Here is a 20,433-nt window from a genome sequence, read left to right as displayed (position 1 = left end):
TGGTCAGTAGAGCGACATTTTGGGGACGCCAATGAGCTCAAACAAATGTATTCCGTACGTCAACAACCTATGACGTAGTCTCTGCGACCTCTCTCTCTTCACATGGATTGATTGAATACGCACGGATGATGTCATGCATAGAAAGCCGAACACTAAAATAACAGGATGGTCATAAGTGGGACGTGCGTAAAAGGCACATCAACATCCATTCGTGCCACTGATGCACCCGTGATTCCGTATGCACGCTAGTATGGTCTGAAACTTGGAGCATCCCACGAAGTGCACATCAGGCTTGGTGAAACATTCAGTGACAATAAATAATACAGACTAGGCTACGATAGTTCGAGTAGGCTACTCGATGGTTTGAATTGGGATACGGCGAACGGTTACGCATGAGCCGCGGCAACAGTTAGAACAGTGAAAGGACAAGCGTGATCTAGTACAAGAATACTTGGACGAATACTCTATTCATTTGTTGGGGAAACGTTGACTAAATTGTCGCACAAACGACCAGAACATGAAGAAAAGTCCTGCGAATTCAGGTATGTTGGGAAATGTGTTATTATTGTGGAATACACTATTGTGCGCCCACCCCTCAATTTCAAGTTGCTTTATTTCCACGAGATCTTGGAGGCTTGTTGCAGATGATGTGATATGTTTGAGTGCATGTCTGTCTACTATGTATTTTCAGCACTTAGTTTGATTCCTTTGTATTTAAATTATTTTAATTTGAACCTCTTCTATGTACATTTTCGTTTAATGATCTTTAGGCTCGTGTTTTTCCCTACATGTCTACATGTGTACCATATGCCTGGATGTCCCTGTATTTCCATTACTTGCATGACTTGTCATTAGATAAATCAAAGAGCCTAAACTTTAACACAGGGAGAGGTACAGGTCAGCCACCTTTATTCTCTTTCTCTCCTTGTTATTGAGACTCTCTCCTTTTATTTATTTGATCTTTCTGTCTCTTTTTACATTTTTCTCCTCTCCCCTCTGACCAGTGTGTGTGTATGTAGACGGAGTGTTCTCCATCTAGAGGAGAGCCTCCTGGACTTCTCTAGCCATTAAGGCCTCTGTCTGTCCCATTATGCTTCATCCCTTTGTCCTTCTCCTTCCTGCTCTCTATGGCTGTGATGTGCTGGCCCTCTCTAGGCTGTGCTCTATTAATACACGTGGTGTGTGTGTGTGTGTGTGTGTGTGTGTGTGTGTGTGTGTGTGTGTGTGTGTGGGTGTGTGTGTCACAGCATACCTCTGCTCACTGGCTCCTCTCAGACCCCATCTGTGCTTCCCACTCGTTCCCAACGTTCAGGACCACAGGACTGGCTCCTGGGATCAAGTGGATCAGAGAATCGGAAAATAACACATGCTGATGCCAAAGTGTTTTTTAGTGTGTTGGGATTCATGCTCAGATTACAGTTGGCAATACAGCACAAATGGATCAGGGACCAGGCTAAGCATCATTAAGTCAGTGTGTGACCTTTCAGAGGGAAGGAGAATGGCCTTTAAAGCAGGACCTTTTCCTACATAGCATTATCCTCAGCAGTTTATGGAGTGCTTTGAGTGATTATCACTGTATGTCGGCTCCTGGGAGAGCTCTGATACTGATACCAGCCCTCTCCTAGTGGTGGTGTTGAGACAAACCAGACAGCCTGTCCCAAAACACTCACTAACCCTTCTCCTTGGGCTTATCCTTTCGATGTTAAATCTGTAGGTTGTTAGCAATATGGTGGAAGGTCCCCCACTACACTGCTGAAACCTATCGAGAGCCTTCAGATCTGCTTCTACTGATATCAGTAGAGGTCGACCGATTAATCGGAATGGCTGATTAATTAGCGCAGATTTCAAGTTTTCATAACAATCGGAAATCGGTATTTTTGGACACCGATTTGGCCGATTTTTTTAGAAACTGTACATTTGATTTGTTTTACACCTTGATTTAGTCTTTATTTAACTAGGCAAGTCAGTTAAGAACACATTCTTATTTTCAATGACGTCCTAGGAACGGTGGGATAACTGCCTCGTTCAGGGGCAGAACGACAGATTTTCACCTTGTCAGCTCGGGGGATTCAATCTTGCAACCTTACAGTTAACTGGTCCAACGCTCTAACCACCTGCCTCTCGTTGCACTCCATGAGGAGACTGCCTGTTACGTGAATGCAGTAAGCCAAGGTAAGTTGCTAACTAGCATTAAACGTATCTTATAAAAAACAATCAATCAATCATAATCACTAGTTAACTACACATGGTTGATGATATTACTAGTTTATCTAGCATGTCCTGCGTTGCATATAATCGATGCGGTGTGTATCGTTGCTCCAATGTGTACCTAACCATAAACATCAATGCCTTTCTTAAAATCAATACACAGAAGTATATATTTTTAAACCTGCATATTTAGCTAAAAGAAATCCAGGTTAGCAGGCAATATTACCAGGTAAAATTGTGTCACTTCTCTTGTGTTCATTGCACGCAGAGTCAGTGAGTTTGGCCCGCCTAATTTGCCAGAATTTTATGTAATTATGACATAACATTGAAGGTTGTGCAATGTAACAGGAATATTTAGACTTATGGATGCCACCCGTTAGATAAAATACGTAACGGTTCCGTATTTCACTGAAAGAATAAAAGTCTTGTTTTCGAGATGATAGTTTCCGGATTCGGCCATATTTCCCATCCCTGTGTTTAGCGCCGCTCTATTTCCCATCCCTGTGGTTAGCGCTGCTCTATTTCCCATCCCTGTGGTTAGCGCTGCTCTATTTCCCATCCCTGTGGTTAGCGCTGCTCTATTTCCCATCCCTGTGGTTAGCGCTGCTCTATTTCCCATCCCTGTGTTTAGCGCTACTCTATTTCCCATCCCTGTGGTTAGCGCTGCTCTATTTCCCATCCCTGTGGTTAGCGCTGCTCTATTTCCCATCCCTGTGGTTAGCGCTGCTCTATTTCCCATCCCTGTGGTTAGCGCTGCTCTATTTCCCATCCCTGTGGTTAGCGCTGCTCTATTTCCCATCCCTGTGGTTAGCGCTGCTCTATTTCCCATCCCTGTGGTTAGCGCTGCTCTATTTCCCATCCCTGTGGTTAGCGCTACTCTATTTCCCATCCCTGTGGTTAGCCCTGCTCTATTTTGCATCACTGTGTTACAGTGGGGGGGTTCCTCTCTCTCATCTACCCTCCTCCTCAGTCTTCCATTACTAACAACCAGTGGACATATATAGTATTCAATATTTTCTTCCACACAGAGGAAGACTTTTGCTTTGTGTCTGATGTCGCCTATGAATGCAAGGCCAGGGAATCTTCATCTGGACAGAGGCCTCTACCTGTCTGTCTGGGATACACATTAAGAACTAATGGGCTGGATGTACCTATGTTGTTGCCTATTTCCCAGTAACAAACTCCAAATGAAAGCGTGGTGGGAGCTCAGCTGAGTAAATGCACTCCCCATCTCTCTCTCTGGACATGTGAGCGAACCCAGTCAGCTGCACTGTACACTGACTCCTCTCAGGATTTGTCCGCACACTGAATGGACCTTTTGTGCTAAGGAGTTGCTCAAGGGGGTGTTATGAACTTGTTACACTTGCTATTTTTTGATGCTGGCCTCCATAATGAAGTGGGTGTCAGGTCTCTGATGTGCATTAGCAGCAAGCCTTTCAAAGACTTATAGCGAATCAAATGGATCGGTGAAGCGTAACGTCCCCATCAGCATGATTTGTCATCACGAAAATCGTTATCCTGACCTACAGCGATTTATATTCTAGTCTTCAGCTAAGTTAGTACTAACAGGAAAGAGAGACCAGAAATAAATCTATTGTTAGTGCGTATGAGTTACTAATCTGTAACAGTGTTTGTGTTTGTCAGATTATTTGTGTGTGGTGTAGTCGTTCCTAATGGGGCAGCACTCCCGGTGATGTCATTCATGTGAGGAAGTGACAAATTATCTCAGATGTCGCATCGGGGTCAACTGGGACCGCCAGGCGTCTCTGGTTCCTGGGCACAGACAGTTGAAAGTAGGGCAGAGTCTCTCAACTCTGGTTCAGGGTACCCCCACACAGGGAGTGCAGGCTTTTGTTCAAGCCAAACACTAACTCTTGAATCAATTCATCAACGAGCCATTGACCAGTTGAATCAAGTGTGTAAGTGCAGAATCAGATTAGTGCTGGGCTGGAACAAATGCCTGCATACTGTGTGAGTGTCCCCTAGACCAGAATTGATCAATGCCGTAGTAAAGGGATGCTGTGTATCAACCCTCCGTGTGGCTGGACGAGTTGTGCAACCCTGTATGTAATAAGGAACTTTGTATCTAGTTTTCCCGTTAGGCTCCAGTGTGTCAGCCATCCTCCTACTCAGTAGCACAACGGCAGATCCAGGTCCCGTAGTGACCAAGCAGCAGATGAGGAGTCAATACTGCTCTTTATGTCTCCTTAACAATGCTGCCTTACAGTGAAGCCAGCTCGTTCCCTGAGTCTGAGACACTCCGTACTGGACCAAACCCAACTCACTGGGGATCGTGCTTCCAATGGTTCACTGAGTTCGAGCATGGTGCTGGCAACACAAGGGTTGTGGATTAGATTTCCCACATGGGCCATTTTTTTTCATGTTCGTCCTGTGTCATTGTTAATAATGTTGACTATTCTGTCTCTTTAGAATAAAGTGTCTGCTAAGGGACGTATTAACCTCTCTCGTTGATGAGTATCACACCAGAACTCCCACCCAGAACTCCCACCCAGAACTCCCACTACTTAGCCTGTGGTTCTCAACGGGACTTGGTGTTCTGTGAATTTGCATATCCGCACAAATAGTTCCATCTCCATTTCCTGCTGGAGAAGCTTTAAGCTTTCATTAGCCTAATCTTACGCCCCCCATAGGAAGTAACCCATTACTTATTATGGCTCATTTGCCTCCAGTCTCCCCAGGTCCAGATGCCTCTATGATTAGCCTCGCTGTGCAGGAATGCCCACTGACGTTTTGTTTTGGAATGCGGTCAATACCGCCGGAAATACTGTGGTGCGCTCTATGACATCATTAGCCAGTGTGTCAGAGTTCAGCTATATATAGGGATGTTGATTTGTGTAACACGGATGACATTTCAGCTTAAAGCCTAGAACCCCCCCCCCCCCCCCCACACACACACACACACACACACACTGAAAACAGGACACTGAAAACAGGGCCATGTCACTATGGCTTAGGGTGATGGGCAGTCTTCTAGTGTTATCCATTATTTAGTTATATAACTTATATAAAACACACACACCTTCTGTTGAGAGCAGATGTCATTAACATAGCATGACTAATGAGCTAGTCATTATTGCCATGCAGATTAGCTTGTAAACATATTATTATCATATTAGGGGGTAATCAAGAGAAACGTTTTTTTTCCCCAAAACTTTATTGCATTTCCGCAGATGCATTAAAACAGTAATAGCATGTGTTTTTAAAAGAGTCGATTTTAAGGTACTATGGAAGGTAATGTGGATGGCCATGTCAATTAATAGTTGCATAATGTCTCAGTAGAAGCCACGTAGGGCATATTTAACGCTCTGTGGTCTCGTATTTATCTGGGAGTGCTCTGTGACCAAACTCCAAATGCACAGACACTACCACAGCGCTCGTGTGTGTGTGTGTGTGTGGAGACTGTCTGGGTCAGTGCAGCAGATTTAGACATCAGGAGCCTGCCATGCTGATTACAGGGCCACAAGCCACAAGGAACCACAGGAACTCTTTCTCTCTCTCTGCCTCTCCATTTCTCTCTCTATTGTTCTCTCCCTCTATTTCTCTCTCTCTCACTCGCTCGCTCACTCACTCACTCCCTCACCATGACTCAGTTTAGTCTAATTCGCAGGGACAGGACAGAGGTGTGTGCGTGCGTACGTGTGTGTGTGTGTGTGTGTGTGTAATCCCGAAACACACATTATTGTTGACTACCTAGCCCTCAGTCTTGTTTGTCCATGCACTCTGTACCCTGCTGTGTGTTAGGCAGTACTTAGTGAATTGATAAGACATCCAAGCCACTGTTGATGATCCATTTTCTCAATGTCAACATGTGTTTCAGTATTTAACTCCATCTGTCAGTTCTATCAGTCATTCAAAATGCTAACTGTGGTTCTGACCTAGGCATTTTATAGCCTGAATCCAAGATCTGTTTGTGCTGTCTTGCCAACTCCCTTGCTATGATTGTCACGCCAAACAAGTTGGAACACAAACAGATCAGAGACTCAGGCAAGGTCTGGGCTATGTAGAGCCGGAGACTCCCGGGCCTGTGGACCCGACACTGTGAGGATATATCCCATTCTGTCTGCTGCCAGCTTCCTCCAGGCTCTAATTACTACCTTATGGTGAGCAAATATCCAGCAGATGTCCAAGTACCACCACAGCCACGCTGGGAAGGACAGACGGACGGACTGCAGTCCAAGCACTTTTACAACACTTTGATTTAACTTCTTACTGACCTGGAATTGGGGTTGGGGGTTGTCAGACTTTTGGAAAGGAAAAAAAAGTCTGTCTTTGAGTTCGAGTTGAGAAATGATTGTCCTGAGGGGAGTGGGTTAGATAGTATCTACAATCTGTTTTGTACTGTGAGCTGCCATTTCCAGAGTAATTACTCAGCCTTTGGGACATTACTTATTCAGCTATATATTGGCCATGAAATTCATTCTCTATTTGGTTATGAAGTGGGAAGTGTAACTTCTCTCTCTGACTGGTTTACACCAGGTCATCTTTAACCAATGAAAACCATGAGAAATTGATAGCAAACAGAAACGTCAAAGACCAAGTCTAATCCCTGTCTTATTGAACGTGCTCATTAACTCCACACTGACTCCGCATAATCACAATCTCATTAACTCCACACTGACTCCGCATAATCACAATCTCATTAACTCCACACTGACTCCGCATAATCACAATCTCAATCCGTGTCAATTCCCCCAAAACCCCAGTGAGCCCCACTCACTCATCCCCCCCCCCTCCCTCAGCATTTGGACACCATCAGTGGGGAATATGTGGATGGGATTGGGGATGAGCATGTGGCTGCCATCAGGAGCAGAGAGAATCAGGTGATTGGATCAAATCAAGGTCCCTCAATCAGGCAGAGTGTGTGTGTGTGTGTGTGTGTGTGTGTGTGTGTGTGTGTGTGTGTGTGTGTGTGTGTGTGTGTGTGTGTGTGTGTGTGTGTGTGTGTGAGTGTGTGTGTGTGTGTGTGTGTGTGTGTGTGTGTGTGTGTGTGTGTCATAGGCCCTAGATTAACAGCTGCTGGATGTGTCATAGCAGGGTTTTTATTCAGGATGGTGAGACTTTTTAGAACCTGAATTTTATTTAACTAGGCAAGTCAGTTAAGAACAAATTCTTATTTTCAATGACGGCCTAGGAACAGTGGGTTAACTGCCTTGTTCAGGGGCAGATTTGTACCTTGTCAGCTTGAGGATTTCGTAGCCCAACACCACTAGGCTACCCTGCCGCCCCAATGTTGTGAATGATCCCCAGGTCAGCAGGTCTGGTTGTTAAAGCAGGGCAGTAGACTCATGAGAAGGACAGGCCTGTCTGTGTCTAACAGAGAATAGGGGAGCTGCGCTGTGTAGCGCTGAGATGAGGTCATAGATTGTGGCTGCAGCGACGAATCGGGCACAGTCTGTTTTATTTTCTCTGCCTCGTTCCCCTTTTTTCTGCATCATCAGCTCTTTACTGTAGGTTTAGAAAGACTGTGTGTGTGTGTGTATGTGTGTGTTTATGCCTGTGTGTATATCATCGGCCCCCCCGAGGCCCTTCCCCAGATGTGCAGAAGACATGCTCCTGCAGAGGGAACCTCCTGATCTCTCCTCCCTTTTACCTTCACTCCTCTCTTCTTCCTGTCCATTTACATTCAGTCCTTTCACTACCTCCTCCTCTCTTATATCTCTGTTTTCTCTCCCCACTCATCTTTTATCTCCTTCTGACTGTTCTGTGTCCTTCATAGTGCATCACAGCCCCACAGGCATGTCTATACTAGTGGTCCGCTGTGTGCTGGTCCAGTCCTTGACTCTTATGTAACTAAATGTAGCATGTTGGGGTCAGGCGTTTGGCCATAGGTCATGTAGTAAAGTGACGTCTTACATTTTAATGTGAACCCTTAGGCTCACCATGCAACGTCAGTCATCGTGTAGCCTACAGCTTTTTTGGTCTTGCATGGGTGCTTTTGCGTACATGGCTGTCTGCTTTCTATGCCCATATGCCCTACTGCACAACGTGTGTGTGTGTGTGTGTGTGTGTGTGTGTGTGTGTGTGTGTGTGTGTGTGTGTGTGTGTGTGTTTACAGGATGTACGGTCATGCGAGAGGAATCTGCTCTGGATAACAGCCTTCCTCCCCAGGCTGGGTGGTGAAGGTGGTGTGTGTGTCTGCATATGAGTGTGTTTGTATGTGTGTGCATGCCTATGCGTGCGCATGTGTATGTGCGTGTATACGTGTGTGTGTGTGCATACGTGCATATGTGCGTGTGTGTATGTGTGTGTGCATACATGCGCCTGTGCGTGCGCGTGTGTGTATGTGCATACATGCACATGTGTGTGTGCATACGTGTGCGCATATGTGCGCGTGTGTGAATACGTGCACGTGTCTGCATATGTGTGTTTGTGTGCATACATGCGTGTGTGTATGTGTGTGTGCATACATGTGCCTGTGTGTGCGTGCGCGTGTGTGTGTACATACGTATGTGTGTGTGCATGCATACGTGCGCGTGTGTGCATACGTGAGTGTGTGTGCAAACGTGCACGTGCGTGTGTGCAAACGTGCACGTGCGTGTGTGTGCACGTGTGTGCGCATGCATGCATGTGTGTGCGCATACATGCGCATGTGTGTGCATATGTGTGTGTGTGCATACGCGCACGCGTGTGTGCGGTGTGTGTGCGATGTAGGACTGAAACAATTATTCGATTGGTCGATTGTTTGGTCGATAGGCTGTTGGTCGACAGAAATTATGATGACTTTGTCGAGCAGTAGTAAATATCTCAAAAAGATTTCTGGCACACCTCTTATTCGCGCCCATCTCAGTTAACTAATCATCTCAGTGAACTAATCATCTCAGTGAACTAATCATCTCAGTGAACTAATCCATTGCGGAGGCCGTGGGGATGGCACAGTCCAAGAAGATGGGGAGTGTGGCTGCACAACTCTCCAGAATGAGCTCTCTCCTGCCAATTTGTGCACATTCATTGTTTCATAACTTCATTGTGTGAATTGTTTGTGTTTCATTGTTAGTGTCTATCAATTCCCCATTACATACAGTAGATCACCAGTAGTACATTTTACAGTTAATTCCTGTCATTTCTAATCTACAATGTTTGTTTGGTTACGGTAATGTCTGTTAATGCATTTAATATAAATTCAGCAAATAAAGAAACGTCCTCTCACTGTGCACTGTGTTTATTTTCAGCAAACCTAACATGTGTAAATATGTCACGGGATACTAGGAGTGGTGGGTTGGAATCAGGTGCAGAGAGCAGGGTTCAGTAAATCGTGATTTATTCTCCGGCCAAAAAACGGTCACGCTAACATACAGGGCGGATAAAACAGACCAGCCAAAACACAGGACCAAACAGTCCGGAAAATACAAACGTGAAAACCACAACCAACAGAGTAACAAAAACAATCCCGCAGAAAACAAACTACTACATATAGGGAAGCTAATTAACCTAAAATACACACAGGTGAAACTAATAAGACAAAACCAACAGACAAACGAAAAAGGGATCGGTAGCGGCTAATAGGACGGTGACGACGACCGCCGAGCACCGCCCGAACAGGCAGGGGAGCCAACTTCGGTGGAAGTCGTGACATAAATATTTGTATGAACATAACAAGATTCAAACACTGAGACATAAACTGAACAAGTTCCACAGACATGCGACTAACAGAAATGGAATAATGTGTCCCTGAACAAAGGGGGGGTGAAAATCAAAAGTAACAGTCAGTATCTGGTGTGGCCACCAGTTGCATTAAGTACTGCAGTGCATCTCCTCCCCATGGACAGAACCAGATTTGTCAGTTCTTGCTGTGAGATGTTACCCCACTCTTCCACCAAGGCACCTGCAAGTTCCCCAGCGAAGAGCCCTCCACCTCCGATCCAACAAGTCCCAGACGTGCTCAATGGGATTGAGATCCGGGCTCTTCGCTGGCCATGGCAGAACACTGACATTCCTGTCTTGCCGGAAATCACTCACAGAACGAGCAGTATGGCTGGTGGCATTGTCGTGCTGGAGGGTCATGTCAGGATGAGCCTGCAGGAAGGGTACCACATGAGGGAGGAGGATGTCTTCCCTGTAACGCACAGCGTTGAGATTGTCTGCAATGACAACAAGCTCAGTCCGAAGATGCTGTGACACACCTGCATGTTAATGAATTGTTTATGGTTCCTTGAACAAGCATGGGAAACAGTGTTTAAACCCTTTACAATGAAGATCTGTGAAGTTATTGGGATTTTTACAAATGCTCTTTGAAAGACTGGGTCCTGAAAAAGGGACGTTTCTTTTTTTTGCCGAGTTATTATTATTATTATTCCAGTCGTTTACCGCTCTCATTGTCGGAGTGGACACGTTGTTTGCAGAGCGCATAACCTATACTACACTTGTAAGAAACACATTTTGTTTTATTTCATTCCATTTACGAGTTCTGTCCATTTAGTCATTGTCGGGAGCACTCCAAACAAAAGATAATGTTGAGTAAGGACGTGCACCTGATTACGCATAGAAGTAGGCCGGCCTATAGGCTTCTCAAAGTAATGTTTTCCTCACCTCAAACAGCTAGGAAGCAAAGTCTGTTTTTACATCCATTCAGACTAACAATTGTTCCTCAATGTATTTGAGAATTCTTTCTAGCTCTCTCCCTTTTTCATAACCACTCAGTATAAAAGGAAACATGTCATGCTCTGTCTGATCCAGTGGAAACATCATAAATAGGCCTACCTGATGATTACTTATCCCTTGTGCAAATAGCCTACAGCTGATGGCACAGAATATTTTCTACAATGTTGCAAGGAGCTTCAGGCCAGACCCAAGTTAAGCGTTAATACAATGTTACAAGTTCGTTGCAGACAGGCCATGTGTGGACACTGCAGGCTGCAATGTTTTTATTTGTTGGCTTTATAGGCTATTTTTTACATAGTTGGCAATAGAAGTTACATTTTAAGTTTATATCATTTTCATATAGAAGTGGATAGAGTTTTGATGTACCACATGACAATGATTTTGAGATACAAAGACATTATTATAAATTATAAAAATGAAATTGTTCCATGAAAAATGTGAATATGAAAACCATAACTGGTACACAGATCAGTAAAAATTTGAATATAAATTGGCATTCCTCGTGAGAAAGTTGGCCGACTCCTCGTGTAGCCTATAACCGGCAACTTCAGGAGAGTAACAGCAGAATCTGCGAAAGCCAGCGGGAGTTGGATGGTTGCGACAGATTAAGGATTTTTTTCTTCTGGTTATCTTGATCTCTGGCTCCTTCTTGAGTTGGGGGGGAGGGGATGGGAGGGGGGGGGGCAGCCCTAGTGTGGTGGGAGGTTCTCCTCCAGCAGGCTGGTTTGGATTATGTAGAGGGTAGGTGGTGAAACGTATGAGTGAAACCATCTCTCTACAGCTAGACACTGGAGCTGGTCTCTCTCCTCTCTCTACAGCTAGACACTGGAGCTGGTCTCTCTCCTTTCTTTACAGCTAGACACTGGAGCTGGTCTCTCTCCTCTCTTTACAGCTAGACACTGGAGCTGGTCTCTCTCCTCTCTCTACAGCTAGACACTGGAGCTGGTCTCTCTCCTCTCTCTACAGTTAGACACTGGAGCTGGTCTCTCTCCTTTCTTTACAGCTAGACACTGGAGCTGGTCTCTCTCCTCTCTCTACAGCTAGACACTGGAGCTGGTCTCTCTCCTCTCTCTACAGCTAGACACTGGAGCTGGTCTCTCTCCTTTCTTTACAGCTAGACACTGGAGCTGGTCTCTCTCCTCTCTTTACAGCTAGACACTGGAGCTGGTCTCTCTCCTCTCTCTACAGCTAGACACTGGAGCTGGTCTCTCTCCTCTCTCTACAGCTAGACACTGGAGCTGGTCTCTCTCCTTTCTTTACAGCTAGACACTGGAGCTGGTCTCTCTCCTCTCTCTACAGCTAGACACTGGAGCTGGTCTCTCTCCTCTCTCTACAGCTAGACACTGGAGCTGGTCTCTCTCCTCTCTCTACAGCTAGACACTGGAGCTGGTCTCTCTCCTTTCTTTACAGCTAGACACTGGAGCTGGTCTCTCTCCTCTCTTTACAGCTAGACACTGGAGCTGGTCTCTCTCCTCTCTCTACAGTTGGGCTCAGGCCAAGGGTCTGACTGTATTGCCTGTCCAGCTGAGCACTGACTAGGTCCAGGATAGACCGGGTTAGTGCTGCCATTTGACTGCCCTAAAGAGTTCTCCTTAATTAAAACATGTCATAAGCAGTCACTGCATTCCATTAACTTTGTTATTGCTCAACAGCTTTAACAGCCTTAAAACCGGGCCTCTATTTTTGACAGACTTGAGTAACATTGACAAACACCATGTGGATGGAAGTTGGCTTCTTCCTTATGACTGAGTTCCTCTTTAATAAAGGTGAAAATGTATCCAGAATGTAGCTCTGATCTGTTTCTTTGAGTGACCTTTAGTAACCACACAGTGTGTGTGTGTGTATGTGTGTGTGTGTGTATGTGTGTGTGTGTGTGTGTGTGTGAGCGCAAGCATGAACACACCTACACACACATATGGACACACACCTACAAATCTACACACACCCCTATCCCTCCATCCAGTCCCTCTACTCCCCCACACAGACATATGGCCATATGACATGAAGAGTGGGGGAGCGAGGAGAGCCAGGGGAAGGAGGTGCATCAGAGGGAGAGAGACATACAACTCCACAGAGCTGGTTTGGGTTAGAAGGGACCCTAGATAACGGGTTTCTGTAAAAATGCCTATATAGATACAGATAACCCCACTGCTCATTCATGCCTGTCTCATTCCCACAGGGCTCCAGTGTGTGTATGTAGATTGGGGTGTTTGTGTGTGTCCCATCTGTTGACCCTTTCATGACTGGTTCCAACTTCCTTGGGTCCCTCCATACAGTAGATGAAGCAATTTAAAAAGAGGATCTAACAAGACAGAGGGAAAAATCCCAGAGAAGGTTGTTATGAATGTTTGTGAACTCACTTCTGATCACTGATCTCCTTGGCAGAGAGACTGCAAAGTTTGGCTCCGGTTTAAGTTTTTGACAACGTACAATAAATCCCCGTCGACACGTACACCATCCCCAGCCCCGTCTCTTGTATCATCACCTCACCTCAGATAAAGCCGGGCATTTGTCATCAGGGCGAGCCAAGATAAACAACTTGCCCTATCGCAACTGTAGCATATCACTGTCCTCACCCAGCCGCGGTTCCTGTAGATTAAACTAAAACAGCCCAGGACAGGTCACATTCACCTGAATGAGCCAAAGGGTTTGTCTCCAATCATGTTTACGCTAAAGCTATCTAGATAGTGCAGAGTTAGCGACTTAGCTATCTAGGGAGGGATCGGATGTCCCTTTGAGAACAAATGGAAAGGGAAGTGAAGTGCTTGTAACTTGTGTGTGTTTGTTTGGCCGTTTTCTCGCCCAGACGGTTTGTTTGGCCGTTTTCTCGCCCAGACGGCAGCTCGCTAAGTGACCTCTCCTGAGAGCAAGGTGGAGGGTCAGAGGCCAGAGTGCGTCCTGCTCTCCTGGCGTCAGGGGAGGGGTTGGAAAGGGAGTGGGGTTAGGGGTGGGCACTACGGAATGCTCCGGGTCTCTTAAGTGACTCCAGTGTTTGTTTTTCCTGATTAAACCCCAGTCACTAGAACTGGAGATACTCTGGGAGGATAGAATACACGGTCTCTGGTCAGGAAATGTTAAAGTTCCTCTATAACTCACTCAGTTGAGTGTGATGTTGTTATGGGAGTATTCTTCATCCGCTTTCCCCACGTTTACCTTGTAACCATGGCATCTTAGAATGGTGTCGAAGGTCCCTACACAGTAACAGAGAGTACATTTGTGTGTGTGTGTGTGTGTGTGTGTGTGTGTGTGTGTGTGTGTGTGTGTGTGTGTGTGTGTGTGTGTGTGTGTGTGTGTGTGTGTGTGTGTGTGTGTGTGTGTGTGAGAGAGAGAGAGATTGGGGGCTGTTAAATGGAGGTAGCAGAGTGCTTGAGTTCCATGATCTTTCTAGAGAAAGATAGAGAGAACGTCTATATGATCAGCACACGGCCACATGGTACTAACACTGCATTATCCCACAGTACTAACGTTGCATTATCCCACCGTACTGACGTTGCATTGTCCCACAATACTAACGTTGCATTATCCCACAGTACTAGCGTTGCATTATCACACAGTACTGAAATTGCATTATCCTACGGTGCTAACGCTGCATCGTCACACAGTGCTAACTCTGCATCGTCACACAGTGCTAACTCTGCATTATCCCACCATACTAACGCTGCATTGTCACACAGTACTAATGTTGCATTATCCCACAGTACTAATGTTGCGTTGTCCCACAGTACTAACGTTGCATTATCCCACAGTACTAACGCTGCATTATCCCACCATACCAACACTTCATTATCCCACAGTACTAGCGTTGCATTATCCCACCATACTAACGCTGCATCGTCACACAGTGCTAACGTTGCATTATCCCACCATACTAACGCTGCATTGTCACACAGTGCTAACGTTGCATTATCCCACCATACTAACGCTGCATCGTCACACAGTACTAACGTTGCATTATCCCAACATACTAACGCTGCATCGTCACACAGTACTAACGTTGCATTATCCCACCATACTACCGCTGCATTATCCAGCCATGACACCGCTACATTATCCCACAGTGCCAACGTTTCATTATCCCGACACGCAGACGATGCATTATCCCACAGTACTAACGCTGCATTATCCCGCCACGTTACCGCCGCATTATCCCACTATACTAACGTTGCATTATCCCACGGTGCTGCCGCTGCATTGTCCCAACATGCTACCGATGCATTATCCCGCAGTGCTAGCGTTGCATTATCCCACAGTACTAACGCTGCATCGTCGCAAGGTACTAACGCTGCATCGTCACACAGTGCTACCTTTGCATTATCCCACCATACTAACGCTGCATTATCCCACAGTACTAACGCTGCATCGTCACACAGTGCTAACGTTGCATCATTGCACAGTACTAACACTGATTCATCACACAGTACTAACACTGCATTATCACACAGTTCTAACACTGCATCATCATACAGTACTAACACTGCATCATCGCACAGTACTAACAATGCATCATCACACAGTGCTAACAGTGCTAACACTGATTCATCATACAGTACTAACACTGCATTATCACACAGTACTAACACTGCATCATCGCACAGTACTAACACTGCATCATCACACAGTACTAACACTACATTATCACACAGTACTAACACTGCATCATCGCACAGTACTAACACTGCATCATCGTACAGTACTAACACTGCATCATCGCACAGTGCTAACACTGCATCATCACACAGTGCTAACACTGCATCATCACACAGTGCTAACACTGCATCATCACACAGTACTAACACTGCATCATCACACAGTGCTAACACTGCATCATCACACAATACTAACACTGCATCATCTTACAGTACTAACACTGCATCATCTTACAGTTCTAACACTGCATCATCGCACAGTACTAACACTGCATTACCACACAGTGCTAACACTGCATTATCACACAGTGCTAACACTGCATCATCACACAGTACTACCACTGCATTATCGCACAGTACTAACACTGCATCATCGCACAGTACTAACAATGCATCATCACACAGTGCTAACACTGCATCATCACACAGTGTTAGCACTGATTCATCATACAGTACTAACACTGCATTATCACACAGTTCTAACACTGCATCATCATACAGTACTAACACTGCATCATCACACAGTGCTAACACTGCATCAGCACACAGTACTAACACAGCATTATCACACAGTACTAACACTGCATCATCGCACAGTACTAACACTGCATTATCGCACAGTACTAACACTGCATCATCGCACAGTACTAACACTGCATCATCACACAGTGCTAACACTGCATCATCACACCGTGCTAACACTGCATCATCACACAGTACTAACACTGCATTATCACACAGTGCTAACACTGCATTATCACACAGTACTAACACTGCATCATCACACAGTACTAACACTGCATCATTACACAGTACTAACACTGCATCATTACACAGTACTAACACTTCATTATCGCACAGTACTAACATGGCATCATCACACAGTATTAACACTGCATCATCGCACAGTACTAACTGCATAATCACACAGTACTAACACTGCATCATCACACAGTTCTAACACTGCATTATCACACAGTACTAACACTGCATCGTCACACAGTGCTAAAACTGCATTATCACGGCAGATTGAAGACATTAGACCTAAGAGGGAGGGAGGGGGAGAGATGTGACTAAGTCAGACAGAAAAAGGGGAAGTCTTCAGCAAAAAAAGGAGAGAGAGAAAAAAGACAGACATTACATGTGGCTAAGGCTGTGAGCAAGTAATGGAGCGAGACAGAATAGCCGGTAAGTTCTGGTCTCTCAAACTTTTTTCTTCTGCGTAGTTTGGAGTCTTTTTCATTGAAGAAAAGCTGCTTAATTCTCTCTTTTCTAACTCACTTGGTAACTTTAGTTTGCTGCCTTGCCTGTGTAGAGGAAGCCACGAGTCATTCGAGGTTCTGTTTGCTTAGTCGGCAGTACAGTAGACACTGGGGCACGCTGTCTGTCTAGTCTGGTTGCCTCACTACTGTTTGAAGAGTTTAGGACTAACCAATTCATCTTGCTAGTAAATTCCACAAGAATATGATCATCGGCTCTAATTCTCTCCATTTTTAAGTGTTGACATGTAATAGTTTACTCTACAGCGGGTGGTTTTCTTTGTCTCTTTCTGACACTGTCAGCTGTGAGATTGTGTACGGCTGCCTTTACTGAGTGAGTGGGTGAGTGAGTGGGCATCATGTGAAGAAGCGTCTTAAGCCCTATGACTACAAGGTATCCTGGACACTACTACGGAAAGAAATGTGGAAAAGCCACAAACATATGCAATTTGTGACTGAGGCATTGCAGTAGGATTGCATTGGATATGAGGGACTAATGATTTACTTCAGCTGACCCTGATGTGGGAGCTAGACTATAGACATGATTCACTCCGAATAATGTCATGGCCATGCGTACAAGGGAGTTTATGCTTGATTTCAGTCATCTGGATTAACTATGGTTGATGGGAAAGTCTATTTTTAATTATGGGATGAGGCATGAGCTCATAATATGCTTTTTTTGCGGTTGTGGCCTCCGCCAGCGTCTTTCAGGAAAGCCTAGCACGTCCCACACACTGTGTCCTGTCAGACTGCGTGTCTTGTCATGCTGTGTCCTCCCCGCTGTAGCTCTCAACTTCAGGGTTGATATTCCTCCACTTCCCCTGTTCATGTCACCCTCTCTGTTTACACACAGTGCTACGACTGAAGCTATCTCTGATCCATAGATCTGCCTAATCAAAATCTTTCATTGGATTTTCAGTTTTTTTGGTACGTTTTGCGTGTAGAGGGGCTTCTAAACTGGCCCGTATGGGCTCAGACTGGATTAAAACGATAAGGCTAATCCAACAGGCTTGTGGAGATTAGCGTCGGACGTCAAACTGAGCGTCACTCTGAATATTTGCCTTCACTCAGCTGCTAATGAGATGGCTCCACTTCAGCTCCGAGTGCATATGATCTGCTGTGCAGACTCTGTATAGTTCTAGATTAGACCACAGGGAGGCAGTGTTGCTATGTGAGTTTTCCCTTAGCAGTCTGTCTCTGCAGGCAGTCAGTGGAGTGCACCACCATTTCACAGAGTTCTGTGAAAAGTTCCATGTGGATGATTCATATTTTGCAGACGGGGATTTCTTTCTTGTGTGAGTTGGAAGAATCTAGCAAAGTCGGACGTTGGCGGGAGCGAGAAGAAGTGTGAGGTTTTTCCACAGCTCGAGCGTTTGGTGGCAGCAGTCGCCTTTCACCCAGGAAGCCCTGGGCTGAGCAACTTCCTGTTTCTGCTCAACTCTTCATTTTGTTTTTATGGGATTGTTTTTAGATGTGTTGCTATGACAATCAACTTTTCCTCCCAAAAAACACTTGACTTGGTTTAAGAGTGATATGAGCTAGAGTATTAAGTCTTAGCTGGACATTTTGGACCCGTGATCTGAGCCTCTGTCGCCACTCTCCGTTTTGGCTCTGTAGTGTTTCAAACCTCTCTGCTATAAACCGTAGCGTCAGTCCTCAGAGTTACGGCCGTGGTGTAGCCTCAGTACCCTCGGCTGTGCTGGATTTAAGATAATATGTTCAATGTGATGTCTTATTGATCATCTCTACGTATGGGCAGCACATTGTGCTATAATGGCAGATAGTTGACTCACTCAATGTGTCTGGCTGGTGCTTCAGTGGAAAAATGAAAACCGATGATTAATAGTGGAATTGAGAGGAGATCAGAAATGCCTTTTAACTGTCTGTATTGTGACATTTTAAATAGAGATATGATCAGTACAGGATATCCTGTTGGGTGATGCTCTCATCACAGCCATGGCAGGCTATTGGTGTCTGAGGTGGTAGTTGATAGACCAGTTGAGGTCAATGTGGAGGGAGGGAGGTGACGATAGGGCTTTGCTCTGAACACTGGTTCTTACATGCTCTGGATCAACACAAGGCCTGTTCAGTGTGTCACACGTCAGCTTACTCATCCTTCGGCTGCTGTGTGTGAATTTTCCTTTGAGTTTGTTTGGGTTTTGCACAATGTAAACAGTGCAGTGAATGCAGGCGATAGCCAATGCAGTACCCTTAAGACACAGCACAACAAACACATGCAAGACTCCACTCACACACATGCACACTACCCAATGGCTAACCCCTGTAGAGGAAGTTTCATGGCTCTTTGTGTTCCATAAAAGCAGTGCACAGGATTTCCTCCATGAGTCAGCTGTCGACACTTCTACCTTCCCACCTCTCTGCACCCTACCTTTTATTGTCTGCTAATATTATTATTTCTCCACTAGGATAAGACCGGGCCCAAAGAACATGGCCCTGGACATTGAGAACAGGAAAGAAAGAAACTGGGCAGGCAGGCTCTTTGGAAGCCCCACCTTTTGGTGTTGGGAGTTTGGCTGGTACTAGGCTATTATATGGAAATGACGGAACAGGGGTCAAATCTGGGGTTAGGTTAGTCATGATATATTCGTCAATGGATACTAGTACTAGCCAGCTCTCGTGTGACCCTTGTATGATCTACGGGTCTGACTGGGCCTTGCACCAGTGGAACATTCATTGAAGGTGTGGGAAATGCTAATGTAACCTGTAGGGAATGCTACAATAATGGTATGTTTAGATGGTACGTGGTGGACGGTAGATGGCAAAGCCGATGTCATTGTTTTCAATGAGAGCACGACAGTAAATGTCATTGAGGCTGGCGGTGAATGCCGTCAGCCACCACGGTAGATGGGACTTGTTTGTTTTACTCCATGTGTAACTCTGTGTCGTTGTATGTGTCGAACTGCTTTGCTTTATCTTGGCCAGGTCGCAATTGTAAATGAGAACTTGTTCTCAACTTGCCTACCAGGTTAAATAAAGGTGAAATAAAATATCTATCCTGATGCCTAGTCACTTTACCCTGCCTTCATGTACATATCTACCTCAAATACCTTATTTGTTATGTACCTCGTTTGTAAAATAACCGGACCAAGATGCAGCGTGGTAGGTGTACATATCCTTTAATTTTAAATGTTCCACCAAAAAAACAATAAACAACTAAACAGACGTAAAGCTAGGAGTGCAAAACCATGCAACACAAAAAAGACAAGATCCCACAACTGAAAGTGGGAAAAAGGGCTGCCTAAGTGTGATCCCCAATCAGAGACAACGATAGACAGCTGCCTCTGATTGGGAACCATACTAGGCCAACAAAGAAAAAGAAAACATAGATATACAAAAACTAGAGTACCCACCCTAGTCAAACCCTGACCTAACCAAAATATAGAGAATAAACAGGGATCTCTAAGGTCAGGGTGTGACATTATTATTATCTATCTATTATCTATATGACGCCTAGTCACTTTACCCTGCCTTCATGTACATAACTACCTCATATACCTTATTATTATCTATCCTGATGCCTAGTCACTTTTCCCTGCCTGCATGTACATATCTACCTCAAATACCTTATTATTATCTATACTGATGCCTAGTCACTTTACCCTGCCTTCATGTACATATCTATCTCAAATACCTTATTATTATCTATCCTGATGCCTCGTCACTTTACCCTGCCTTCATGT

At 45.1% G+C, this 20,433-nt stretch overlaps 1 protein-coding gene across 2 annotated transcripts in view; it reads left to right on the top strand.

The window, feature by feature from the left end:
- Positions 1-221: 221 nt before the first annotated feature.
- LOC109888635 (septin-9) overlaps positions 222-20,433 on the top strand; it is a 103,069-nt gene continuing 82,857 nt past the window's right edge. The window contains exon 1 of one of the 2 annotated variants that reach the window (XM_031831055.1): positions 222-542. In XM_031831055.1, the coding sequence (XP_031686915.1) occupies positions 518-542 (25 nt within the window). In that variant the 5' untranslated portion in view covers positions 222-517. Of the gene's footprint in view, positions 543-16,559; positions 16,662-20,433 lie in introns of those variants that run through there. The other variant, XM_031831062.1, reaches the window with a different exon arrangement.

Source organism: Oncorhynchus kisutch, linkage group LG1 (genome assembly GCF_002021735.2).
Source record: "Oncorhynchus kisutch isolate 150728-3 linkage group LG1, Okis_V2, whole genome shotgun sequence".
Classification (NCBI taxonomy): Eukaryota; Metazoa; Chordata; class Actinopteri; order Salmoniformes; family Salmonidae; genus Oncorhynchus; species Oncorhynchus kisutch.
The sequence above is the reverse complement of the archived record's forward strand: the minus strand, read 5'-3'. Positions and strand labels throughout refer to the sequence as shown.